The 23,482-nt window shown below is 38.7% G+C and overlaps 1 protein-coding gene across 7 annotated transcripts in view; it reads right to left on the bottom strand.

Annotated features, from left to right (window-relative positions):
• The window catches only part of CEP162 (centrosomal protein 162), a 53,580-nt gene extending 30,470 nt beyond the window's left edge, over positions 1-23,110 (bottom strand). For 3 of the 7 annotated variants that reach the window (XR_015708893.1, XM_087777109.1, XM_087777108.1), the window contains exons 1-12: positions 22,943-23,110; positions 21,855-21,940; positions 20,921-21,024; positions 16,334-16,472; positions 7,101-7,253; positions 6,644-6,830; positions 5,619-5,668; positions 3,365-3,480; positions 2,353-2,383; positions 1,834-1,956; positions 975-1,166; positions 723-804 (exon numbers count right to left, since the gene is read on the bottom strand). Coding sequence is in view for 6 of the 7 variants with exons in the window: in XM_087777109.1 (XP_087633235.1) it covers positions 723-804; positions 975-1,166; positions 1,834-1,956; positions 2,353-2,383; positions 3,365-3,480; positions 5,619-5,668; positions 6,644-6,830; positions 7,101-7,253; positions 16,334-16,472; positions 20,921-20,980 (1,133 nt within the window). In the remaining variant the exon portion in view is untranslated. Of the gene's footprint in view, positions 1-722; positions 805-974; positions 1,167-1,833; positions 1,957-2,352; positions 2,384-2,797; positions 2,893-3,364; positions 3,481-5,618; positions 5,669-6,643; positions 6,831-7,100; positions 7,254-9,896; positions 9,993-16,333; positions 16,473-18,415; positions 18,547-20,920; positions 21,025-21,854; positions 21,941-22,942 lie in introns of those variants that run through there. The other 4 variants (XM_087777111.1, XM_087777110.1, XM_087777113.1 and 1 more) reach the window with 4 other exon arrangements.
• Positions 23,111-23,482: the final 372 nt, after the last annotated feature.

The raw sequence follows: 23,482 nt of genomic DNA, 5'->3' as shown, positions 1-23,482 counted from the left end.
TCACTCCTACGCTGTGGAACAAGAGCTATTTCCCAGCAGTGACTGTTTTTGTGGGGGTACCAAACTGGGCTACAAGATGAACATCTGCAAGCATGAAATTAATGCTAATAAAACAATGAATGGTAATTTCTGCTGGGTGCTGCTATGCGATAAGCTCCTGAAACTCATTTGCTAAGCATAACCTATTTCTGATAGTTACAGGGCCTGTGCTTTCTGCTCTAGTCACAACAGTTGGAGCAAACCAGAAGGAGGTATGGAGCATAGGTTAGTAAGAATCACGAGAGCAAGCAGAGTAAGAGGATTTGATCTTAGATTATGGAGGTTGGAGAGCTAGGATAGGACGTGGGCTGAAATCCATGTACGAGGGGAAAGAGCAGAAGACTAAGAAAGCAGAGACCCTAGATGAGGGGAAAGAGCAGAAGACTGAGAAAGCAGAGACCCTAGCTGCGATAGCTGTGAGAGTGAGGAACACTCCTCCAAATGACTTGGCAAACTTTGCTCCTTATCACTCAAACAAAGTTTGGGAATCCCTGTTCTAAACCAATTAACCCTGTATATTCATTTTACAATTCACTGCAAATGCCATAACGCCAGTGCAAGACATGATGACATTTCACTGTTTAATTAGGGAAAGAGACAGATGAGTTATTTAGCAAGCTGTTTTTCCACAGTTAATGGACTTAAGTTATTACAATTCTTAAAATGCATTCTGAAATAAATACCTTTCAGGCTCCACATCAAAACTTCTGATATTACATGAATGTCCTTTAATTGGTTTCATCAATTCTTCCACAGTAGGTAAATCTAATAAGTGCAAAATAGAATAAAGAAATCAATGAATGAAAAACAACTTAGAAAAATATTTGTAAAAGGGGCAACATTTAAAAATGTTTCATAAATGAAGTATTAAAGATATTACTAGTTCATTCATTTTACATGCTTGTATAATACATGCCTTCCTTTGAGGTGTTTACCTGATTCAATAGTTGACATGTTTTTTGAATAGATGTCATTATTTTGTGAAACACCTTGCGCTAAGCATTCCAAGACTGCCATTGCAGAATCATGCAGTTTTTGCTCCTCAGTGTCTCCCAAAGACTGATCAATATGATGGTATGCTTGGTGTAATGCTTCGATGTCACTGGTGGTTTGCCCATAGGAAGTGCCTGTGAAAAATGCAGGCTTGTAAGAGAGACTACAGGATTTTCTGTTTTGGGAAACATCCCACTGGAGCCCATGTTTCAGTTACTAGCTTGGTCTATTATGCGGTGAGAACAGTGATTTCAGTTATGAAAAAAATAATTTAAAATCTCATTTTTACTATAAAAATAAACAGTTGCCAAGTTAATTAGTACATACTAAATAGTCTCATCTACAGTTTGCATGCCTCTCTACCCCCCTCCCCCACCTCAATATTTTATCAGTACTAAAACTAACAGCGTATGTGATATAACTATTTTCAACAGATACCATCAGAGCCATACTCCGGATATAAGTGGCATACACTGTTTACAAAGTTTGATAATAGAAAGTATTTTATAATTGTGTTCAATACTGTCAAAGAAGAATTTTAGCTACGATGAATGACCAAGTGTAAAAGCTGTCTTTTTAGCAGAAACATGACTTCTTCCTGAAATATTTCCTCCTCTTTTCAAGACTCGTTACTAAAAGCTAAGGGCTTCATGTTTACTGATAACCTAAGAACAAATGAAGACATCAGAGCCACCTATTCTACTAAAGTAAGATTTTGGGGGTTGGGTTTTGGTGTGTGTGGTGGGGTTTTTTTTGTCTTTTTTGTTTGTTTTTGTTTGTTTGTTTTAAAGCAACCCTTACCTGCTTCATTCATTTCAATTCCACTGACTTCTTCAGGCAGATAATGTTCTCCAGGAGCTACATCTGATGTTTCAATGGCCTTTTGAAGTTCTGTAGTTGAATCTTGTGAATCAAGTAATACAACTAAAACCAAGAAGATGAATGTTAAAGAAAACACAATTCTCTTATTTATACTCTGTCTACACTGGAATTAGAAGTATACCAAAGCTTATCTTGATGTACTAAACATACAAAAAATGCTGTATAGATTGTTCTAATGCCATTAATGGTAAACTGATTAACTCTTGATTGCAGGCATCAAAATCTAGGTACAGACTAGATGTAGTAAAATAAAAAATTACGTTGATGATCACTTGGAAGTGCTAGCATATAGATTAATTTTTAACCATTTCAGCCCAACAGACTTTCAGTAGAACACAATAAAATCAGGTGAAAAATATAAAAACAGTAAAAACCAGGTAAGAAAGTTTCAAAAAGTTATATTCAGTATTCTCCTACTGATCAAAGTTTATATTTTACCTTTAGCCAGCATGCCGGTGTTTGCTTCTTCCTAACAAAAATAAAGAAAAAAAATTACTTTTTGAATTTCAGGGGAAAAAAAAAAAAATCTTGACAAACTTTAAAAGTTGGTCCAAAACCTAAGAACAGTTCTTAGAACTTAGAACTAAGCAGTTCTTGGTGCTCCAAGAATATGCACTTCCCTAAAACTCTCCTTAGGATGCCAAAAGGTCCTCAGCATCCTGTACTCCAAACCTCTCACAAGTGACCAGGAACTAAATGCTACTTCGCATAAATGGAATAATGTTCTTGCACTTTCCTGGTTCTCTTATGTTGTAATTTGAGAAAAGAAAATAACGTAGCAGTAAGTGCGCTGCATTTCCATTCTATCTGTTCTTTTCAAACATTTATTAGAAATACTACTCTAATAAACTTACTTAAAAAGAATAAAAAAAAAACCATTTACCTATTACAGATGAACATGTCACACTCCATAGACTCCTTTCATAAAAAAAACCAAATCAGAACATGTGCTCCAGGAATGCACCCAATGTGCTCCAGCCACATGTGCTGCAAATCAAAAGACCTGACTAAGCTAGTTGACAGTAATAGCCCCAAAGCTCATACCCTGTAGATTTTGGGACCTCTGTCCAAACTGCTTCTCTGTACAGATCTACTTCCCTCACTCTGCGTCACTTGCTGGTGTAGACACCACCTGAATAGCTCCAAGAGAGAGATTAATCACTACCCATTCTGAGGCTGAGGCTCCAACCTGAGCTCATCATTTGTGCACTCCCATACACAGTTCTTAATTCAAAGGAGGAATAAGCAGGAAACCCTGTGAAGAATTTAATCCTTTCAGTGATTTATCACAGGAAAGTGTATGTCCTTAATAGAACAATATAGTCCCAGGACCACGATATTCTTTTCTTTCAGATAGTACATATTATATAAAGGTTTATTATTTTTACAGTTATACATTGCAGAGCTTTTACAATTCATGCAAGTAATACAAACATTTGGTAAGTTATACCTGTTCTTGAGGACTTAAATCAACTCCTGACACAGTATTTTGATTCATCTGACTTCCCTCAGTTTTAAAGACAGGATTATCATCTGTTTCTTCTTCAAAATCTTCACTGTAGCTGCCTGAAGAGTGAAATAAACATCAAATAGAATGAATATTCAAGGAAAATAAAGCAGTAAGGGAAAGCCATTTCCTCTTCCCCAATCTCTCGTCTAAGAACAGCTACTGCCACTATTACTCCTTTCACAAAGGCAACAGAAAGGTTTTGAGACTGGGTGTGGTACTAAAACTATGGTAAAAGTCACACATAATGTCTCTGAATTCAAATGAAGTTTGTCTTATGATATCCTTTACCTCTGTCTCCTCAAGGCATACTTGAATTGGCCCTTTTATCCAATCACTTTCTCTCACTTAGGGGTAAAACCATGTAATTCCCCCCCTAGTAGACAAAGGACTCTGTACATCCACCGTGACAACTCCAGCAGTTTTCAGGCTCAGAATCTGTTATTCTGCTTCCTCTGACCTGCTTTGGTGGCCCAACAGCCACTCTCAAGAGTAACCATTATTTAAAAACACAAGTATGTCAGAGAATGAATTTTACAAGCAAGCCAAATGCTTTTCCTTCAGTCACCTACATCCTTCCACAAGTTCCAATTCCCTGTTGCCGTATCTCTGCCACTCAGCTCCTGCGGTTACAGGCTTCAGCGTCTGCATTATCTGTAACGCCTAAATCTAGAAGCACTGCAAAACACTGCTTTATAATGTGTTCTTTCTGTGTTCTGTCACCAATACAACTGACACACAGTCTAACTATGTGTAAAACTATGTAAAAACTACTCTATGAAAAGTGACTCTTTCAGCATTCTCTCTGGTTTTGGACCATAAGAAGTCTGATCAGCTGAAAATAGTTTTCTCATACCGACTTAAGACATACACAGTGCTCATACTATTCCTGCACATGTATTATCCACTATTTCATTTGCTATTTCATGAAATAGCAGTTTGACAAAGACTAAACCAAACCACATGTAACACACAGATTGGTCATTAGAGGTATTCCATAGAAACTGTTTTCCTAAAAATCAGAAGTATCAATTTCATAAAACTGATGGTAACAATCAAGTAATTTCAACTGTTTTCCTCAGAAAAAGGCTACCAAATTGTTGTAGCATTTCTGCTACAACTATCATGATCTCTTGCAATCTACAGAGTAATCAAACTTGCAAGGAGAAAAGATTTCCTGCGCTTAATGTTTACAAATACAACCTCTTTATGTTTCAGAAATCCAAGCCTGACAACAGGACCTCTCAAAAGTTCAGCTAAATATATAAATTTGAAAATACAATCTGTTGATTAAATTACAGGAATACATTCTATCTTACGTTAGCAATGAAAAGTGCAATAAAGAGAGATGACAAGTGAAAGACAAATAAGCAAGATGGAGTGTAGCACAGAAATTTGGGGAAAAGATCAGGTAAGAGTAATACTGCAGATTACAGAGATTAAACTCAGGTATGAAAAGACAGCACAAAAATACAGGTAACAGTTAAGCCACTGGAGTAATTCAAACATTAAGATGTATTTCAACATCAGGGTCATTTTTAATTCAGTTCTTGATCGACAGTTGCTTGGGGGTTTTTTGTTGTTTTTCTTTTAGACATCGGTCACAATAGATTAAAAATCCACTTCAAAACAAAAAAGCACAGACCAAAAGCAAACCCCTGAAACCCTCTGTCTGAACACCAGCTGCACAGTCATAATGCAAAGGCAGACTAAAAGGCCGATGTGAGAACTACGGAGAAATTCAAATCATTAATATGAAAATTACATTAGCTTTCAGATAAATAAAAGTTTTACCCACAACGGTCAGAGTGATATGGCAACAGAAGTTTACATATTACTCAGAACAAAAAAGTTCAGTGAGGATGCTGGACGGTCTTGTGAATCTGAAACCTAGAAAGAGTCAAGTTTTCTGACTAGCTCCAAAGCCAACACAGAGTATAGAATAAGCTATGAGACTGTGGTACAATTTCCTTTTTCCAGATCTTTAAATTATATCCCTCTACAAACACGAAGATCCTACGCTATCCTCTGACACCCTGCTGTGAGATTTTCTGAAGACTTTGCATTTGAACTGGAGCACTAATCCACAGCTTTCATTTGATGTTCTGTTTAATGAGGTTCTCACAATTCTTAATGTACAAACAGTAAAAAAAAAAAAAAAAAAATTCAAATTAACGATTTAGAAAGATGGTATTACCAGATTTCTCTTCATGTCTGGATTCTTCTCCTTTTTCACTTTTTTCATTTCTGAGAAACAAAATGAAAATTTTACTCTCTTATTGGACAGCAAATAAATATAGGTTTTTTTTCTCCAGTTCCAAACTTTGATACCTCTTACAATGAGCAATAAAATTAAAAATGTGAATTTGTCCCTCATACCAAATCATCGGTAAGAAAGGTGGATAAATGTCAACAATTATTAAAATAAATATTTAAGTTTTTACAACTGTCCATAGTTAAAATTCTCAATCTAACTCTTAAAATCACTCCCTTTCTGCATTCCCTCCAACATCAACATTAGCTTCTCAAAGAAATTTTTATCATCAGGTTTGCTTCCTTTTCTGACCTTCTTGTTCTGCATTAACAACAAAAAAACCCTCTCCTTTCTTTCCCCTTTTCCTGTAAAGTTAAAATTTTGTCCTTATCTAAAACTCCCCAGAATTCTGACCCTCCAACTGTTTTCATATTGGAAGTTTCCTTTGCACTCAGCATTTTTAGCAACAGCAGCCTGAATCGCCCCTTCATCTGTTTCTCTCACATATGTTTGAGCTTATTTTCACATAATTGATTATAAATGGATTGCACTTGTCTATGAAGATTTTGTATCTTTCCTCTAGATTCATTTGTAACATCATGTCTAAGGGGACACAGACTCTTTCCTGATCTACTTCCTTGTTATTATCAGTTGTTAACTTTTCATTTAATTACACCTTACAATGTTAAATCAACTTTTAACTATTGAGTTATGTACAAGACTGTGAGCTATGTCCACTCATCACCAAGTCAGGCTCTCACCTTATTCCTTTCTTTTATTTATTAAGCTTACTTTGTCCTTGTCTTCAAAAACAAAAAACACACAAAACAAACAAACAAACAAACAAACAAAATGACTGAAATCAGACACGATCTTGTCCCACAAAATCTCAGAGGCCATGGTATTCAGATACCCAAGCCACATGTGCCCACTAATACAGTCCACAACTTTTGTTCCCTCTAAATTACCGTACAAATGGTGCTAGTAATACAGAATCATTGGAATCCAGCTCTTTGTTTAATCTTGAATAATCAATAGTAGAGGAAGCTTCTTGTTCAAGTTTGGCAAAGAAGATGTCTTTTTCGTCTTGTTCTTCCAAGGTATCCAATCCAACTCCCGCAATACTTTGATTAGGCCCAGAAGCTAAAACTGAATCTAAATTTCAACACAAAGAATAAACTAATTGTGTCTGTGCTGTATGTCCACATAGAATAGTCATACTAGTTAACAACAACTATAGACAGACTCACAAAATATTAACAGTATCAAATAGTCACAAGCTAGTACCAAGAGCCTTCAGTTCACAAGATGCAGCTGACAGAAGTGAAGAATCCTGACTTGCAATGAATTAAGGGAAACAGTTTATAATAATAGTTTATTTAGAGCTAGCCAACTTCATGAAATGGCTGCACTCTCAGTTCTCACCATTTGTCTCCAGGCTGTCTCTACTTAAGGAGACAGCAACCCCGTTACTTTTCTGAAGCTGTATCTTTTCCACATGCATATCCTCATCAGTTTCCCCCATGGGCTGTGAAGTGTTCTGTATCTTGACAAAGCTTCCATTGGCTCCAAGCATTCCTAGGAAAAAAGTTGCAATATTCTTGATTATCATCTAAAAGCTATTTGTATGACGCTTCAGTCTTTTAGTCATCTTCCAGAACCACCAATTTTAAGCCCATGTTGCCACTGCAAAGATACCCGGTCTCACAAATCACATTCATCTTCAGTTTCTATTATCAGATATGTAAATCTTGTTTAATTACAATTAATTACTTTATTATAGACATTTTCTTCCCATCCTTCATATTTGCACACAAACCTATAGCTCAGCATGGGGCAAATATAACATCTGTAAAAATTGACTTACTGTAACATTACTTATGGAAGACAATCACACACACAAACCCTGTACAGAAATTAACATTTCTTTGTTAAAAGCCTATTAATTTTATTTGATCTACTACCCACAGACTTTTGAAGACTGTAGCCATTGGCCCAGCACCTCCTTTTCATTTGTTACAAATTAAATGGTTTAAGGAAAAAAATAGTAACCAAAGTTACCTAAAGATCACTGATGAACACCCAGTTCTTCCATTCTGTATGTTTACGCGACTACAACACGCAGTTGCTCTCCTCACTGTAATTTCATCGTTGTAAGGGTTCATCATCACCTTACCAACCTTACATGTGAATTCTGCTCTCAGACAGAACGCTGCCTTATCTACTTCCTTATGGAAAACTAAAAGCCAAATATTTCAGGACATTACCAGTTAAAAAGCAGTACCAAGTCCCTTCTGCCTGCCCCTAAACACACACATCTATACTTAGATTCTTTAGAGGTTCTCTTAGGAGAAGGGCTAGGAGAAAAGCTGCTTATGCATTTTATCCAATGACATAGGAAATGTAGCTGTAGCTGTGTCCTTGTACTGAACATACCAGGAGGGGTGAAGACACTGACAACAGCTCATTTCCTGCTGTCAGGAGACTGCAGGAGAAGAGTACATCAATAGCCTTCAGATCAAGAACACTAAACCAGTCTTCCACATGCTGATCAAGTGCTTCACCTCTGGGCTGTTACGCTGTCCTCTATACAGGTTCAACCAAGTTCCTGTTAAGAAATGCCATATTTGCCTGTATTATGACAATGGAGAATCCTCTCCATTCAGTACTGAAAAAGTACCCAGGGTGAGGCGGGGTGAGGAAAGTAAGAGTCTGAACACCTTTTCCTTCCCTACTGGGCAGCCCTCAGCACGTGCACTCTGATTATAAGAGCCTCCTTGTTAAGAAGTAGAATAGGGTTTTTTTCTTGACTTGCAATGACAAAGTCCCCTCGCACATTTTCTTGAGAGGCTAAGTGCATAAGATTCTACATCTTGGAAAGGACTTCCACATTCCTGTATCTAACTTCAGCTCCGTCCCTGATACAGAGCTCTGACTGACTTGTCTTGCATGCAACAAATAAATGTCAGAGACATTGACTAAAGGTCAAGCTCCACATTGTGTACAAAGTTAATGTCTAAATAAATACATTTTTCTACTACATTGAAAAGTATAAAATGGAAAGCTCGAAGTGCTGAACAGAAGTGAAAAAGCACAAATAGTCCCTTTCTCTGGCAGCTAAATGCTGTAATTTAAAGTAATTTACCTAGATGGCGCTCTATTCTAGTTATCAAGACAGCTAACAGGAGCTTGCAGCTGGGTCATCAGGTCATTAAAGTTTTTTTGCAGAGCTTTAGATTAGCCACAATCCCACCAGACCTCCAGCACCCTGTTTTTCAATGAGAATATGTTAGTAGAATCAAAGATAAACTGTCACTGCCCTCCTGTGTAAGACTTACAAAAAAGGAGATGGGAACATACTTCAGTAAAAAGACAATTACAATGTTTAACAGAACAAAATTTTAGAGAAAAACATTTTCCTGAGTTGTTTTATTTAAGTAATCTCAAACTCAATGAACTTTCTGAACAGAGTTACATTGATCTTGAAGGCTTCATGAGATTTATGTAAGCTATCTAGTATTTCTGAAGTATTTTGCCCATTTAAATCAGACCAGAGCTTTTTTAGAAAAGCATCTCCCAGAATAATCTGAAAATCAAATGCTGTTTTGAAGCCATTCAGTTTTGCAACTCAGCCACTCCCAATTCCTAGACACCCCCCCGCCGATTACAGGAGATACTACCATTGCTAATGAAGGCAAAAATGTCTTTTTACTAGCCCTACACAATCTGAACTCTGAGAAACTTATCAAACTTTGAAAAAATATCAACTTGGATGGATTTCAAAGTCTCTTTTCACTGTGTTTTTTGGCTGTTTGAACAGACCTACTGATTTCTGCGGAGTTCGTAAGAGTGATTTGTTTTTTGGGGGGGTATTTGTTACTTTTCATAAAAACTTATTGAAGCAGCAGTTTTCTTGAACTTCAAAGATTTCACCACCCATATCTTCATATGAAATATTTTGTAAGGCTAATGATATACAGTATTCTTTTTTAAAGCCCTGCCACTTGTAATTCATTAAAATAAGAACCTGAGTTTCACTTAGAAATATTTTTTTAACCAGCACACTTGCAGAGAAAAATTTAAAAACATAAACACAAAGGACTCAAACCCACAGACAATGACAAACATCTATTTAAAAAGTAACTTCTTTTCTCCTTAATCTGACCAGGACTGTCAGAACTGAGTTTTTAAATATGATATAAAATACAATAAATTTGTTACCCTCAGAATTGTCTGGACTGTCAGAAGTGAGGCTTCCTTCTTCTTTGTTTAAGTATGAATCTTTCTTGTCCTTATGAATTTTTTCCAGCATTTTGAATTTAGACAAAGCCTTGCTGCGAGATGCACTGGAAGAAGGTTTAGGGGGAACTACTTTTAAGTGTACACAAACATATATCAGTTTTTATACATAATGGATAGGGAATAAAGAGAAAAGTAAGATGTGAGAATTCAAATTGCCACTTCTGAAAAAGTAATGCAGTTCAGTTTCTTGTAGATTGAACTATCTACAGTTTTCTAGCTATAACTAAAAATTAAAGTTAATATTTAGAGCTTGGAGAATAAAACTCTTTTTCCTCTTTTTTTATGTTTATAATAGACAAATTCCTTCTTGCTCCACATATAGCTTGCATTCAAATACACTCTTCTAGCTCAATATATTACCTGAAAACAAAGAAAACTAGAAAAACTACTTCAACAATAAAAGAAGTTTTGTACTACAAATTTTGAAAGAAAGCATCTAGATCCGTTCAAAGAAAAGTGGAAAAACATAGGTACATAAATGTGAATTACTACTGTCTTTATCACTGTCAGGTACAAGAACTGCATGTTGTTCGATCAAACCGTTGTGAGGACTTGCTTAGAAGCAAACACAACCAAATGCCTTCCATTCACATTAGTAGAATTAAGTTTTAGGTAACAGCACCTATGCTGAAAACTCTGCTCTCTCATGATACTTAGATGACAGTCACACTACATACTTTATATACCTTAGGGTAGCCATATGCACTGTATTAGACTTTTCCTTGTTCAAGTTGTCGGGTTGGAGGCAGCTTCTAAATTGGCTAATTCAGAGAAAACTCTTAGTTACGGGTTTTTTGAATTTACCTTGACACAAGAGAGAGCAAGAGTCATCTAGGGGATCAGGCCAAATACTTATGCTATCTAGAAACAGGACTATGGGGAGATGTGACTGGAAACTAACACAACTCAGAAACATCCAAAATGACTCAAGGAAGCTGGTGAGCATATGGCAGGTGCAATGCGAAAAGAAAAACACTATGAAATCCATGCTCATACAGTGCTCAGGTCCTTTATTCCCTCAACCAATGTCCAAGACCACTAGTGAGGTATCACTTCTCTAGATTTATATTCTCTCACATTTACTGGGAAACTAAAACTGTTGACAGCATGCCTTCTGCTGTAAATAATGCAAGCACCTGATGTCTTTTAAAACAGTAATTTGAAATAACTGCCAAACTCCTATGTTGCTCGTATTTCAAATATTAAGCCTAATTCGAGAAATAGATTCGGTTTTAGCATTTATCTCCCAGACCGAGATGCTTTATAGCTATTCTATGCAAATAAGGCTTATGAAGACAGGGCAGCACATACGCTCCAGAAAGCTCACATAGGGAAATGTTCTATAGGCTACATAGTAGATCACCAACACAATCTAAAGACCAAGTGCCAAATATTTCTTTGCCATGGCTGTCCAAAATATTATTGATCTGCTTGAATTTAACACCAAGGCCACATTAAAACTAGTACGTACAAGTTAATTGCTATTGTCATTCACACAAAACTATTTAATGGATCAATATTTATAACTCTATTATTCTTTGAAGCTTCTCTTCAGATAGCACAAAAACTGACTTCACATAAAAGGCTGAATCTGAAATTATGTTGACTAAAATAACACTGTAGAATAAACAACTTAGTTTGTCATTATTACACCAACTGTACTGCCTCTATTCCAGGGGCAGCACGCACAGAGCAGCCTGCTCGTCAGCAGAGGGAAAAGAATCACATCAATAGCAAATAAATAGAATGCTTCTCTGACTGGAGTCTTTGAAATTAAACAAGTAGAACAGTGAATATTAATATTTCTCGAGTATGAAATACAGAAAGTGTAAGACATCTTCTGTTTACTAAACATACTGACCTTTGTTTATATTTTCAAAGTTATTCTCCCCCCACATTGGCTTACATTCAATACTGTCTGTCCTCCTACATCACTATAGGTAGCGATGCATGATGTAATGATAACTGAGAAAAAGTTCACATAGTTATTACTTTCTTCTGGAAATGACAAATGAAGTAAGTGGCAGCTTGCTTTTAGCAAGAACACTATGGTCAAATGGACAATTTGCAAAGGATTTTCTATAGGAAACACACTAGTAATACAAGGCTGATATTGAATAAATTTAAGAAAACCTATTTAATCAAATACCAGACTGGGAATCTGAATGGGTACTCTTTTGTTCACTATTTTCCACTATTTCAGCATGGCTTTCCATCAGTTTCTTCTCTTTTCTCAGTTTAACAAATCTTGTTTGAAAATCTTGAAAAGTAAGACAAATAGCAAGAACAGACAGGCAAGCAAGACAGGACAGGAATTCTTATTATCCAATTTCTTTTTATCATTTAAACGACAAAAGCAAGTAGAAAGGACATTAGTTAGAGGTATGTCTTTAACCTGTCAAATATGGAAGACAGTATCTTGAATCATAATTTGCACATTTCAGTTTAAAGCTGAAGAACAAAGAGTTCAAACATGCCTAGAATAACAAGTTCAGTTATTTTAAAATGTACTTTATACTGCTTAGCCAAATGAACAGAAATAGTCTATGCTGTTTACCATCAATCTACAAAACCAAGTGAAAACAGGCTATTAGTTTAAATCTCTACCTGTTTCCTGGCACTTGTGCAACAAGGTGCTTTGGAAAAAACAATCAGACAACAAATAAATGTATAGCATATATTTTGTCTTCCAGTTATCCGTCTTGCATCTTTTAAGAAAGCATGATATAGATACTGAAGTAACTCAAAATGAAAACAATTTATCAGGTCAGTGCATTACTCAAGCTAATTAGCCAGTCTATTAATATAACAGCATCTCTATACAGTGCCACCCAAACACAGCAACTCATACATATGAAGCATATATTTGTAATGCAGTGCCACACTGGGGGTGGACGTAAGATTTATACATTTACATAAGTTTGATTCATGTTGACAAAATACTTAAAAACTAATTCTATTAGCTGACAGCCTGTCAATAAGAGTCCTATCTACAACCAGTGTGGAGGTTCAAGACTAGGAGAATAGACAGGAATCTCCAGAAAATTTCAAAGAATGCCAACCTTACCCTTTTGAGAAATAAATTCAGCTTATTACCATATTTGTTATCATCACAGCAATATTATTTTTTTTTAAGCAGGACAACTATTTTGCTATTTAGGCCACATTTAATAACCTTATGAAAAGTTAAAAATCTAAATCATCTCCTTCTCAGTCATCCTGTGCAGTAACTTATATTATTACTACTCTTGTGTTCTCAATTTTATTATGTCCAACTGCCAAGAAATATTGGACCTTTGATTCAAAAAGCATTACACACAGATTACTTTCAATTCTCTGCGAAAAAATCCAGCCCCTCATCATGAAGAGTATGAATACGAACAGGCTAGCTTCTTTTGCAAGTAAATGGATTCCATATTGGCAAAACTGGGTAGGCTCACCTTCTGAATGCTTTCCTGTTAAAGGAGAAGCTTTTTTTAAGAGAGACCTTAAAAAGTTTACCAGAACTCTTTTTTTTTTTATTTTATACGTGAATAAACTGCTGTATTGGGTTTGCGTGGCAAGGTTTTGGTAGCACAGGGGCTATAGGGGTGGCTTCTGTGAGAAACTGCTAAAAGCTTCCCCTGTGCCCGATAGAGCCAATGCCAGCCGGCTCCAAGACGGACCCACCACTGGCCAAGGCCGAGTCCATCAGCGACAGTGGTAGTGCCTCTGGGATAATACATTTAAGAAGGGGAAAAAAGTTTCTGCACAACAGCAATTACAGCCAGAGAGAGAATCATAGAATTGTCAAGGCTGGAAAAGACCCTTAAGATCATCAAGTCCAACCGTCAACCTATCACTGCCAAGTCCATCTATACCATGTCTTCAAGCACCGTATCTATCCGTTCTTTAAATACCTCCAGGGATGGAGACTCAACCACTTCCCTGGGCAGCCTGTTCCAATGCTTGACCAAAGTGAGAATATGTGAGAGGAACAGCTCTGACCAAAGTCAGTGAAGAAGGAAGGGGCAGGAGGTGCTCCAGGTGCCAGAGCAGAGATTCCTCTGCAGCCCCTGGTGAAGACCATGGTGAGGCAGGCTGTCCCCCTGCAGCCCACGGAGGTTAATGGTGCAGCAGATATCCACCTGCAGCCCATGGTGGACCCCACACTGAAGCAGGTGGATGCCCAAAGGGGGCTGTGACCCCATGGGAAGCCCATGCTGGAGCAGACTCCTGGCAGGACCTGTGGGCCCATGGAGAGAGGAGCCCACGCTGGAGCAGGGCTTGTGACCTTTGCTGGCAGGGCTTGTGACCCCACAGGGGACCCATGCTGGAGCAGTCTGTTCCTCAAGGACTGCAGCCCAAGGAAGGGACCCACGCTGGAGCAGTTTGTGAAGAACTGCAGTCTGTGGGAAGGACCCACAGTGGAAAAGTTCATGGAGGACTGTCTCCCGTGGGAGGGACCCCACGCTGGAGCAGGGGAAGAGCGTGAGGAGTCCTCCCCCTGAGGAGGAAGGAGCGGCAGAGATAATGTGTGATGAACTGACCGCAACCCCCATTCCCCGTCCCCCTGCATCTCTCAGGAGGAGGAGGTAGAGAAAATCAGGAGTAAAGTTAAGCCCAGGAAGCAGGGAGGGGTGGGGAGAAGGTGTTTTAAGATTTAGCTTTTATTTCTCATTATCCTACTCTGATTTGATTGGTAATAAATTAAACTAATTTGCCCAAGTCGAGTCTGTTTTACCTGTGACAGTAATTGGTGAATGATCTCTCCCTGCCCTTATCTCAAACCATGAGCCTTTCCTCATATTTTCTCTCCCCTGTCCAGCTCAGGAGGTGAAGTGATAGGGTGGCTTTGGTGGGCACCTGGCATCCAGCCAGGGCCAACCCACCACAACTGCAGATCAAGCATGTTTCAGTTCTAATAGCTTTACCTCTAGTTAAACTGCAAAGCTGGCAAGATATTCTTAATTTAACAAAATAAAAGTGGTAGAATTGGTTTGAATGGGAACAACTTTCTGCGATTACATTATTTCTTCTGATTCTGCTTTGCATTGCACTTGACCCATACAAGCACTGTTCTCTAACACTTGAAATCACCCTGCCCTTTAAGTACCTATTCCAGGGTTTTTTGATTGAAGTAACATGAGAAGCATCAAAGTGCTTTATGGGTTGTCTCAAGCACCTCAGAAAAAACATGGAAGAATGCTGAACTTCTAAAGTCCCCTGAAAATTTTCTTTGATAGTATGTTGAAAAATGAGGTCATGCTAACCGCTTAATTCTCACACTTTGCCCAGCAAGAACACTCTGTCCTTCTGTTTTTTTGTAAGGACATCATAATGTCTCATAATTACCCGATATGTAGTTGCACTGCCTGATAGGAACTCTCTCATATCCATCTGAGTTTTCCAGCAACATCTTAAAAGGCCAGAAACAGATAAGCAGTCCAGACAACACCTGTTAGGGTTATGCCTAAATGGCACCACTGCTGACTAAAATTTGGCTCCTAACTATGACAACACTGACAGGACAGTGCTATGCTTAAAACTGGAGACTACCAGCAGTATCTTAACTCTGTCATATGAAAAACTGATTTCTGGAACTTTCTGTTAAGCTCCAGTTATAAGTTATATAAATCATGAAAATAAGAAGCCACCAATTACTACAAGAACAAGAGGCAATCACCCTGTGGAAACTTAACTACTCATATGCTTTACTACCCAATAAGAAAACAATGAAGAAATGGAAAACTAGAGGTGGAAAGCTTGCAAACAATAATATGTTTTCTTCCAGAAGTATGTGACCAAGTCATCCTGAACTAGCAATCATGTCATCACAGCCCTTTTCCCCCTGAGCCATGGTTCTTGGTAAGTGAAATATTGAGAATACTGACAGACATATGGCTTTGAATCAGCTGCTGTTGAAAAGTTTTTCTGTGCTTCCCCAACCTATTACAAATGTTGCGATTAGCATAAGATTATACAAATTGGTCTTTTTCCTCTCCAGTTTTAAAAACAGAAATCTACAAAACATCAGTACAAGGAACAGGTTGGTTACAATACAAAATATTTCAGCAGAATTCGTAAGTTACATTTTCTAATTATCTTACTATTTATAATGTATTTACTCTTTTTAATAAGTTTTAATAACTTGACAGCTACAGAAAAAACAGCAGAAAGCTTGCTTACAGCTTGAATATGATCTCTTTTAAAAAAAATACAATTACATTTGAGTTTTATACTTCACAAACTTGCATTGTAATGTTATAAAGCACTTGAGTGGCATCAACTTAATCTGAAACAAGGCCTATATGAAGCATGACAAAGAACTAGCCTGACCCCCTGTGGCCAAAAAATTGCAAAACTACATTACTTACCACCATCATCCGAATCTTCCTCAGATATCCACCATGGCACTGAATCCTTTTTCTTCGTTTCTTTTTTCCTGGGCTGTCCCAATGTCTCAAGAATACTGGATTTTTTCTTTGAATTTCCAAGTGAATCATCTGAAAGAGACTGAGTCAATTGGACACAAGATTAAAGACAGCTTTTATATTTTCACATTAACTGTCTTTCAGCCACTCAATTCTGGACTTCTGAGTTCAGATGCCTCTCCTTACTCCCCACTGTCTGCTTTTTTTGTATATGCATAACAAAGTTGAGTAAGAAACAATATCTATATTCATGTGGCATAATACTGCATATCATAATAACCCTGCTGCCAGAATTTGGATATGTTAAAAGTTAACTGCTTAGTAGAGTACATGTTCAAACGAACAGCATAATCAGCTCTCTTTCAATTACTTAGAACATGTAAGAAACAAAATCCTGACTACATCCCTGAAGATAATGAAGTAGAGCAGAAACAGTTTTGCCTTGGCCTTGCTTTGTACATGAACAACATTATTAATATTCTAAAAATAAACCTTCACAAGCAACATTCCAGCTCCCAGCAAATCAGATTTCAGAAATTAATTTTATACTTTGTATTCATGGAAATTAATAGAAATGACAGAGCCATTCCTGCCCAACTCCTTGTATTAAGCTTTCATCATCCATGCTGATTTTGACTGATGGCTTAAATCAATGGAGAAAAACAGTCTGAGTATGAACATCCTATGAATTTAAATTACTGAAGAGTAACAGGGAGGAAAAGACCTACGGACACTTCATAAGACAACAGCACTCTTTTGAAGTGATGCAGCTTTTTTTAAAGAAACTAATCTCTGCTTTTTTTCTTTAACAGAGCTCTTTGGGGCTTACAGCAGGCTCAGAGCCACAATTAGCTGTCCAGACCTTGAATAGGGAAACATATTCATTAAGCTAATGCACTGCAACCTTACGTGTTATGTATTCTTTGTGCTTAAACTCAGTAAACATGGGGCTAAGGGGAGTGGCATACTTTTTATTTTTATCTAATTTTTTAGCCATAATTGTTGAACCCAATTGTCCTAAAGTCTCTTAAAGAACACGGTGAATAGAGTTAGCAAAAGCCATGAAGTGTAAGAAAAAGAATTCACATATGAAATGAATCATACGGGAAAATTTCAAAAGCTTCACTTCTGTAATAGTCACAAATAAGAAAATGTGACAATATAAACAGAATACTAGAGGCAGCAGGATTGTGGGTACTTAGTATGTAAAACACAAGAGGATGTTTTATTAAAACAAGCCTCTGCAGTCCACTGCCTGATTCCTGTTGCATAAAAAGCACTACCATAAAAACCTACCTTTATTATATACTCAATATATACTTCAATTTATATGGGCCTAACAAGAACATCCATAAATCAAATGCCAATTATCCAAAACTACCATTTAAGAAAAAATAATTAGAAGAAAATAATATTCTTATGAATATCTCTGACCAATAACATCTTCAGAGCTTGCAGTTTCACTTGAGAAAACTAAATGCCTGTCATACAGTCTCAGAAAGAAAATTTAAGCGCTCTGAGCCTTGCACTTTAATAAACCACAATTTTAATAAATTATGAAACTGCTAGACAACAGGGTGTATTGCAATTTCTTTAAGTTGCCTCAGTGACGTAGAACAAAACAGTTTTATGTTCTTAATAAATGTCCTATAAATAACAACTTCCTTACACTAGTCACAACACAAGTACTAGCGCCATTGTCCCCAAAGCTCGGACTGCCTCCTGCTAGCTAGAAGTACTGACAGGTGCGTAATGCAAGCTCTGTTATCACTTGCTGTTTCTTTTATGACTAACAGTATCCTCTACTCTGCAAGCAGAACTTCAATGATGCTCATATTCCTTAGAGCACCGTAACTAAAGAAACTGAAACTCCCACAGGTTGTTCTCAAGTTCTGGAAACTTTCTATGTCCAGCCATCTTGTCAACTGCAGACAGTAAAGTTGCAGCAGCTGGGAAAGAAATGCTGACACAAAAATACTAGTGCATTTTCCCCAACATGTCAGTTGTCTCAACAGCAAAACTTACAGGTTTTTTCCTTCCTTTGAAAAGAAGTAAATCAATCAAACAATCAACTTTTTGGACCAGTAATGGCTTTTCAGTGCCAGTAAGTGGCACCGATTTCTTCCTTCCTCTCCTCTATAACACATCCTGTTAGCCTTTCAGGAACACAGATACACAAACAAAAAGAAAAGTAAAAGAAGAAGTGTCAGTTGTTTAATCTCAACTTAAACAAAAGCCAAAGAGTCAGTTTTAAGAACTGGAACAACTACGTGGCACATAATCAGCTTACCACCTCCTATACACATGGAAGAACTTAAGAAAGTAGATAGGTAATACAGGATTGGATCTAAAACACTCAGACTTTCACGACCAGTTGTCCTAATTATTTCATGAAACAAGTCTTTTTCAGTAAAACAAGTCCACTCCAAATTATATTTTTAGTAGAAAATAGTATTTTAATATATATGATCTTTTAATAAAAAATGTTTTTCAAACATGGTTTAATGTGTAGTGTTACTCTTCCAGGTACTATTCTACAGATTTTCTAATAATGATGGTATAGCCTTTCCTTCTGAAAGTCTTCCTTCTCAGCTGTCCATGAATATCAAGTAGAACAAAAGTCAACCTAGAAGACTAGAAGCAGGCAATGGCTTTTTCCTAACTTTGCTTTGCTTGAAGTGTCATCAAAAAAAGCAATTAATTGAAGCACAGTGTATTAGAAAGAGTTCCTCACACTGCACGTCCCAAGGGAACGTCACAGCCAACACTCAGAAAACTCTGTCGTGCCAATATGACAGACAATACGTAAATTAAAGTGACAATAGGGGAAGTACGCTAAAGCAAGATACTGGTAGTGGGGAGTGGAAAGATCACAGGCACACAGACAATGGAGGAGGAAGAGAAGAATTATGGATGACAACAGGCCGTTCTGGCACAGGGTTGGGAATAAGTGTGACCAGGCAGACATTTGTGTTTCCTTTTGTATAATGATAAAAGCCTAGAAATCCTCTTCACTCATAGTGCATACGCCACAAGACTTCAGTTTAATCCTCATATTAGACCTGCATCATCCAACTGCATCTACAGTCTTTCTTTAACTTTATATGTTTTAATTGCAAACATACATACAGTCTTCTCCCCAAACAAAGGCAGTTTCACTAACTACGAGTTATTTAAAAGGGAAAAAACATCCTGCTCCATTTCTTCTCTGAAAGATTTGCTTAAACAACATTAAGTCTTCCTCAAACTACTAAGAAACAGTTTTTGCTGTTCCTGCCCCCCCCCCCCCCGCCATTATACGCTCAACACAAACATCACCTACACAGCAATTTCAAACCATGGAGCACACCAGTTTCTCATGCTTCTAACATTAAAAGGCTGCACATTTTTTATAAAAAACAAAAGCAAAGGGAGGGACATAACAGAAGATGCGTACATATAAAGTAACAGAGAGTAGATAATGTCATTGTTATTTGGGTCTGTATCTAGCTGGCAAAACATAAAATAATGCATGTTTTTAATGACTGGATTGGCAGCGTATGTGTTTACGCAAGTTTAAACACTTTACAAACAGTTTTAGTTTGAAACGATAAAAAACAATTAAGACATGAGTTATTAAAAGTTACATTCTCTGAAACATGCCAAATACTGCTTAGAATAATTCAATACAGCTATTTTGATTTTTTTTTTCCTAACTTGAGCATTCTCAACGTGGGCAATAGCTGAGGAGCAAGAAGAGCATGTCAAACAAGGAAGAAAATACTAGAAGCAATCATATGCAGAGTTTTGTCAGATGGGCAAAATAAATAAAAGAAAACATCTTTCTCTTCCCCAGAGCAACTCCTTCATAACAACAGTAAGTAAAGAACTTTGACAGAAACGCAGAGCCTAATTTTCTATTTTTACTAACATTAATAATTTCAGTGAATTCAAGAATGTTAATTCAATTACATCATCAAATTAAAGGCCAAAATCTACCTTTAAGTTATTTGTGAATCTTAATTTTCAGATGGCATTTTGGTTTTCTATTCTCTCAATTTAGTATTGCTCAGTGAGGTTACGCTTACTCCGGATCTGTAAAAACACCTCACAAGCTGCATGGTCAAAGCAGAGTTACAGACCTACCTGGGAAAGCTAAAATCTTCTTGAAAAAGAAGCCTCTGGTTACTACAGATCTTTACTACATAGTACAAAGTGCAATTTTTATTGGAGCTTCCTGCTACTACATCTGCTACACACAATTAAACTGAAACAAAAATCAAGAAGCAAGGGCTCTTTCTGAAGATAAAATGTAGCAGGAACAAAATATTTATTTAATCACAAAACTGTTCTCTTGATTTCAATACAGCAAATCAGTATGAATTAAGTTTAGCAGTGAAGCGAAGACCTTGCAAAGACCCACACATAAGACAGCTATGTGAATTATGTGATAAAAGCACAGCTGCATCTTCCATTTCATATTCTTCCACACTCAATTTTCCTCCTGTATTTTAACAGGGAAAAGGGATGTGACCTTTCCCTGAAACATACCTCTTTCAGAAACTCTTCAAACTGCTCATCTAATTCTTCTTTTGAAAATCGATGAGCCATAATCTGCAACTGGATGTCACGTTCCAAACAACCGAGTTTAAAAACTAAGATTTAAAATAAAAATAAAATTAATTAAAAGCGTTCTGAAATTAGAGGTAGCCTAGTGATTTGCTGCTTTCATTGAGAGCTATAAGCAAAAAAAAAAAAAAAATCTCAAGAGATGCCAAATTTCATTCCTCCTACTCCTAATCTAAATCATTTATTGAACAAGACAATCAATGCAAACATGTCTGGATTACCCAAATTCCTTATAATCAAAATACTAATTTCCAAAACAACAGTTTCAGCATTTAAACTTTGAGAGGTAAATAAATCACCATCTTTACATTTTTCTTCAAAGGACAGCTCTCTTAGCTACCCACAACTAAGCATTTTGTCAATGATCAAACAAGAATCCACTGCAGTAATACTTCCCATCCATTTTAAGGGCTTTTAATTCCTTTCTACATTTCTTCTCCAAAACTGGAGACATATGGAATTATAAGTTTTGTTTCATCATCCCTGCTGTGCTTAGGACTCAGTAAACAATAAATGCACGAAAGATTAGAGGACGACATTTGGTTTGATCTGCCCTGACACAGAAAGCCAAAGGCACTTGCCCCCATCCCATTCGCAAAAGTCTGTGTTGACTTCTCAGGTATAAAATATGCCCCACACTCAAAACGCTACAAAGCTTTTGTATATCACACTGCTCAACACATATGGCTGCCTTCAAAACTGCATATGTATAGCAGCATTAAACTACCCTAGCATCTTCCCGGCTGAGAAGTGCTATGTAAACATAAAAGGGCTAAACATTTGCAGAAATGCTTTTACCACTAAATAAAACTTCCCCCAATATGGAGCCTTCTCAGTTCACAGGACTGTTACCTACCCAGTAAATTGATCTTGACAGGCGAGTTGTGACAACTGCTTCCTGCTTTCACTCCTTATTCGTCCATAGACCACCCGACACTTTGGCTTTGGCAGTCGGGGGGGAAAAAAAAAAAAAGTTAGAGCAGACTGCCCAGACTTTGAATCAAGTAAGATATTCTTCTGTAAGCACTTGGACAATATCTCTGAAAACATGGTAAGAAGATTTAGAATGTTACCTCTCATGACACACATAATCCAGTATCCTTTTATACTTTTACATCAAAGAACTCTAGATGCCAAACACTAGATGCTTTAACAGTTTACTAGCTGTGCCAACTACTTCATCAAGTGGAGAATACTTAATTCCAGCCTTGCCAGAAAAAGATTCTTCTGACATTATCTGTACTTCTGTCTACCATATAATTACAGCTTTTATAAAAACTAACAATATAAAGCTTTGTTTTCCAAAAGGACAACAAATATGTCAGATAATTTTCAGAACAGAAAATTACAGACAAACATTAACCTTAGCAAATATACCTTACAGCCACACCTTTACAACTGGAGGCTCACAAATGACTTTGCAAGTTGTAAAACAAAGAAGTGACCTGTTGGGATATATGCTGTAACACAGGGCAGAAAGCAGAAGTTTTGGGAAGGCATGGCTAACCCACAGGGAGGAGGGAAAGCTTACACAGCCTAACGCATTTCATGTAATCTTTTAATCACCCCAGGGCTCGGGCCAGCCGTGACCTGATCCTTCTCCTCCTCCGGCTTCCCCGACAGCCCACGCAGAGCCGGCACCCCGGGCAGCAGCCCTGGGGCCGGCGGGCCGTGCCGCCCCCAGCCCCGCGGGAGGCTCTCCTCCAGCCCCGTCCTCTCCCGCCCCGGGCCTAGCGACTGCTGGCGAAAGGCTGCGACGGCCCCCGGCAGCGCGGGGGCTCGGAGACGGGCGGGAGGAGAGAGAAGAGCAGCCCCCGACGAAGAACCGAGCCGGCGGGCAGGGCTCGGCTCCGCGGCCCGAGGAGCCACTCCAGAGAGCGGCGGGGGGACGGGAGAGGAAGCGGCTCAGAGCCGAGCGCTGCCCCGAGGGCGCCGGGAGCGTACCTGGGCCGCGCCGGGCCCCTCTCGGCCGCCGCCGCCGCCTCCCTGGCTGGCGGCGCGGTTGCCTGGGAAACCCCGCCGGCCACCGTACCGCCCGCCAAAACGGACCGCGCGGCGGCGTGCCACGTGACTCCGCCCAACCCGCCGGCCTTCCTCTCGCCCCACCCCTCCGCCGCCGTGCGCGCGTGGAAGACACGTGACGGGAGGGCGCAGCCCCCCGCCGCCATTCCTACCGGGGCAACGCTGGAGGCGGAAGTCGCTGCGCGGTCACGTGTGGCGGCGGCGGCGCGCGTGGGGAGCGGCGCCGCCTGTCGGGCGGCGGGAGGGCAGCGCCGGCGGAGCCCGCGGCGGGGGACAGGGGCCGGGCGCCGCCGCCGCCGCCGCTCGCCGCGTCCGCCGTGAGAGGTCACGGCAGGATAACGCAGCAGCCGGGGCCTGCCCGCGCACCTGCCTCCGGCGAGCGGCGGCTGTCAGCGGGAGGGGGTCTGGCGGCAGGAGGCCGGTGCCGGCCCCGGCGGCCGCTCCGTCCCCCCCGCAGGGACG

This window comes from Nipponia nippon, unplaced genomic scaffold, assembly GCF_047370975.1.
Source record: "Nipponia nippon isolate SJK-2023a ecotype South Korea unplaced genomic scaffold, ASM4737097v1 scaffold_4, whole genome shotgun sequence".
NCBI lineage: Eukaryota > Metazoa > Chordata > Aves > Pelecaniformes > Threskiornithidae > Nipponia > Nipponia nippon.
Note: the sequence above shows the minus strand (reverse complement) of the source record. Positions and strands in the feature narration are given on the sequence as shown.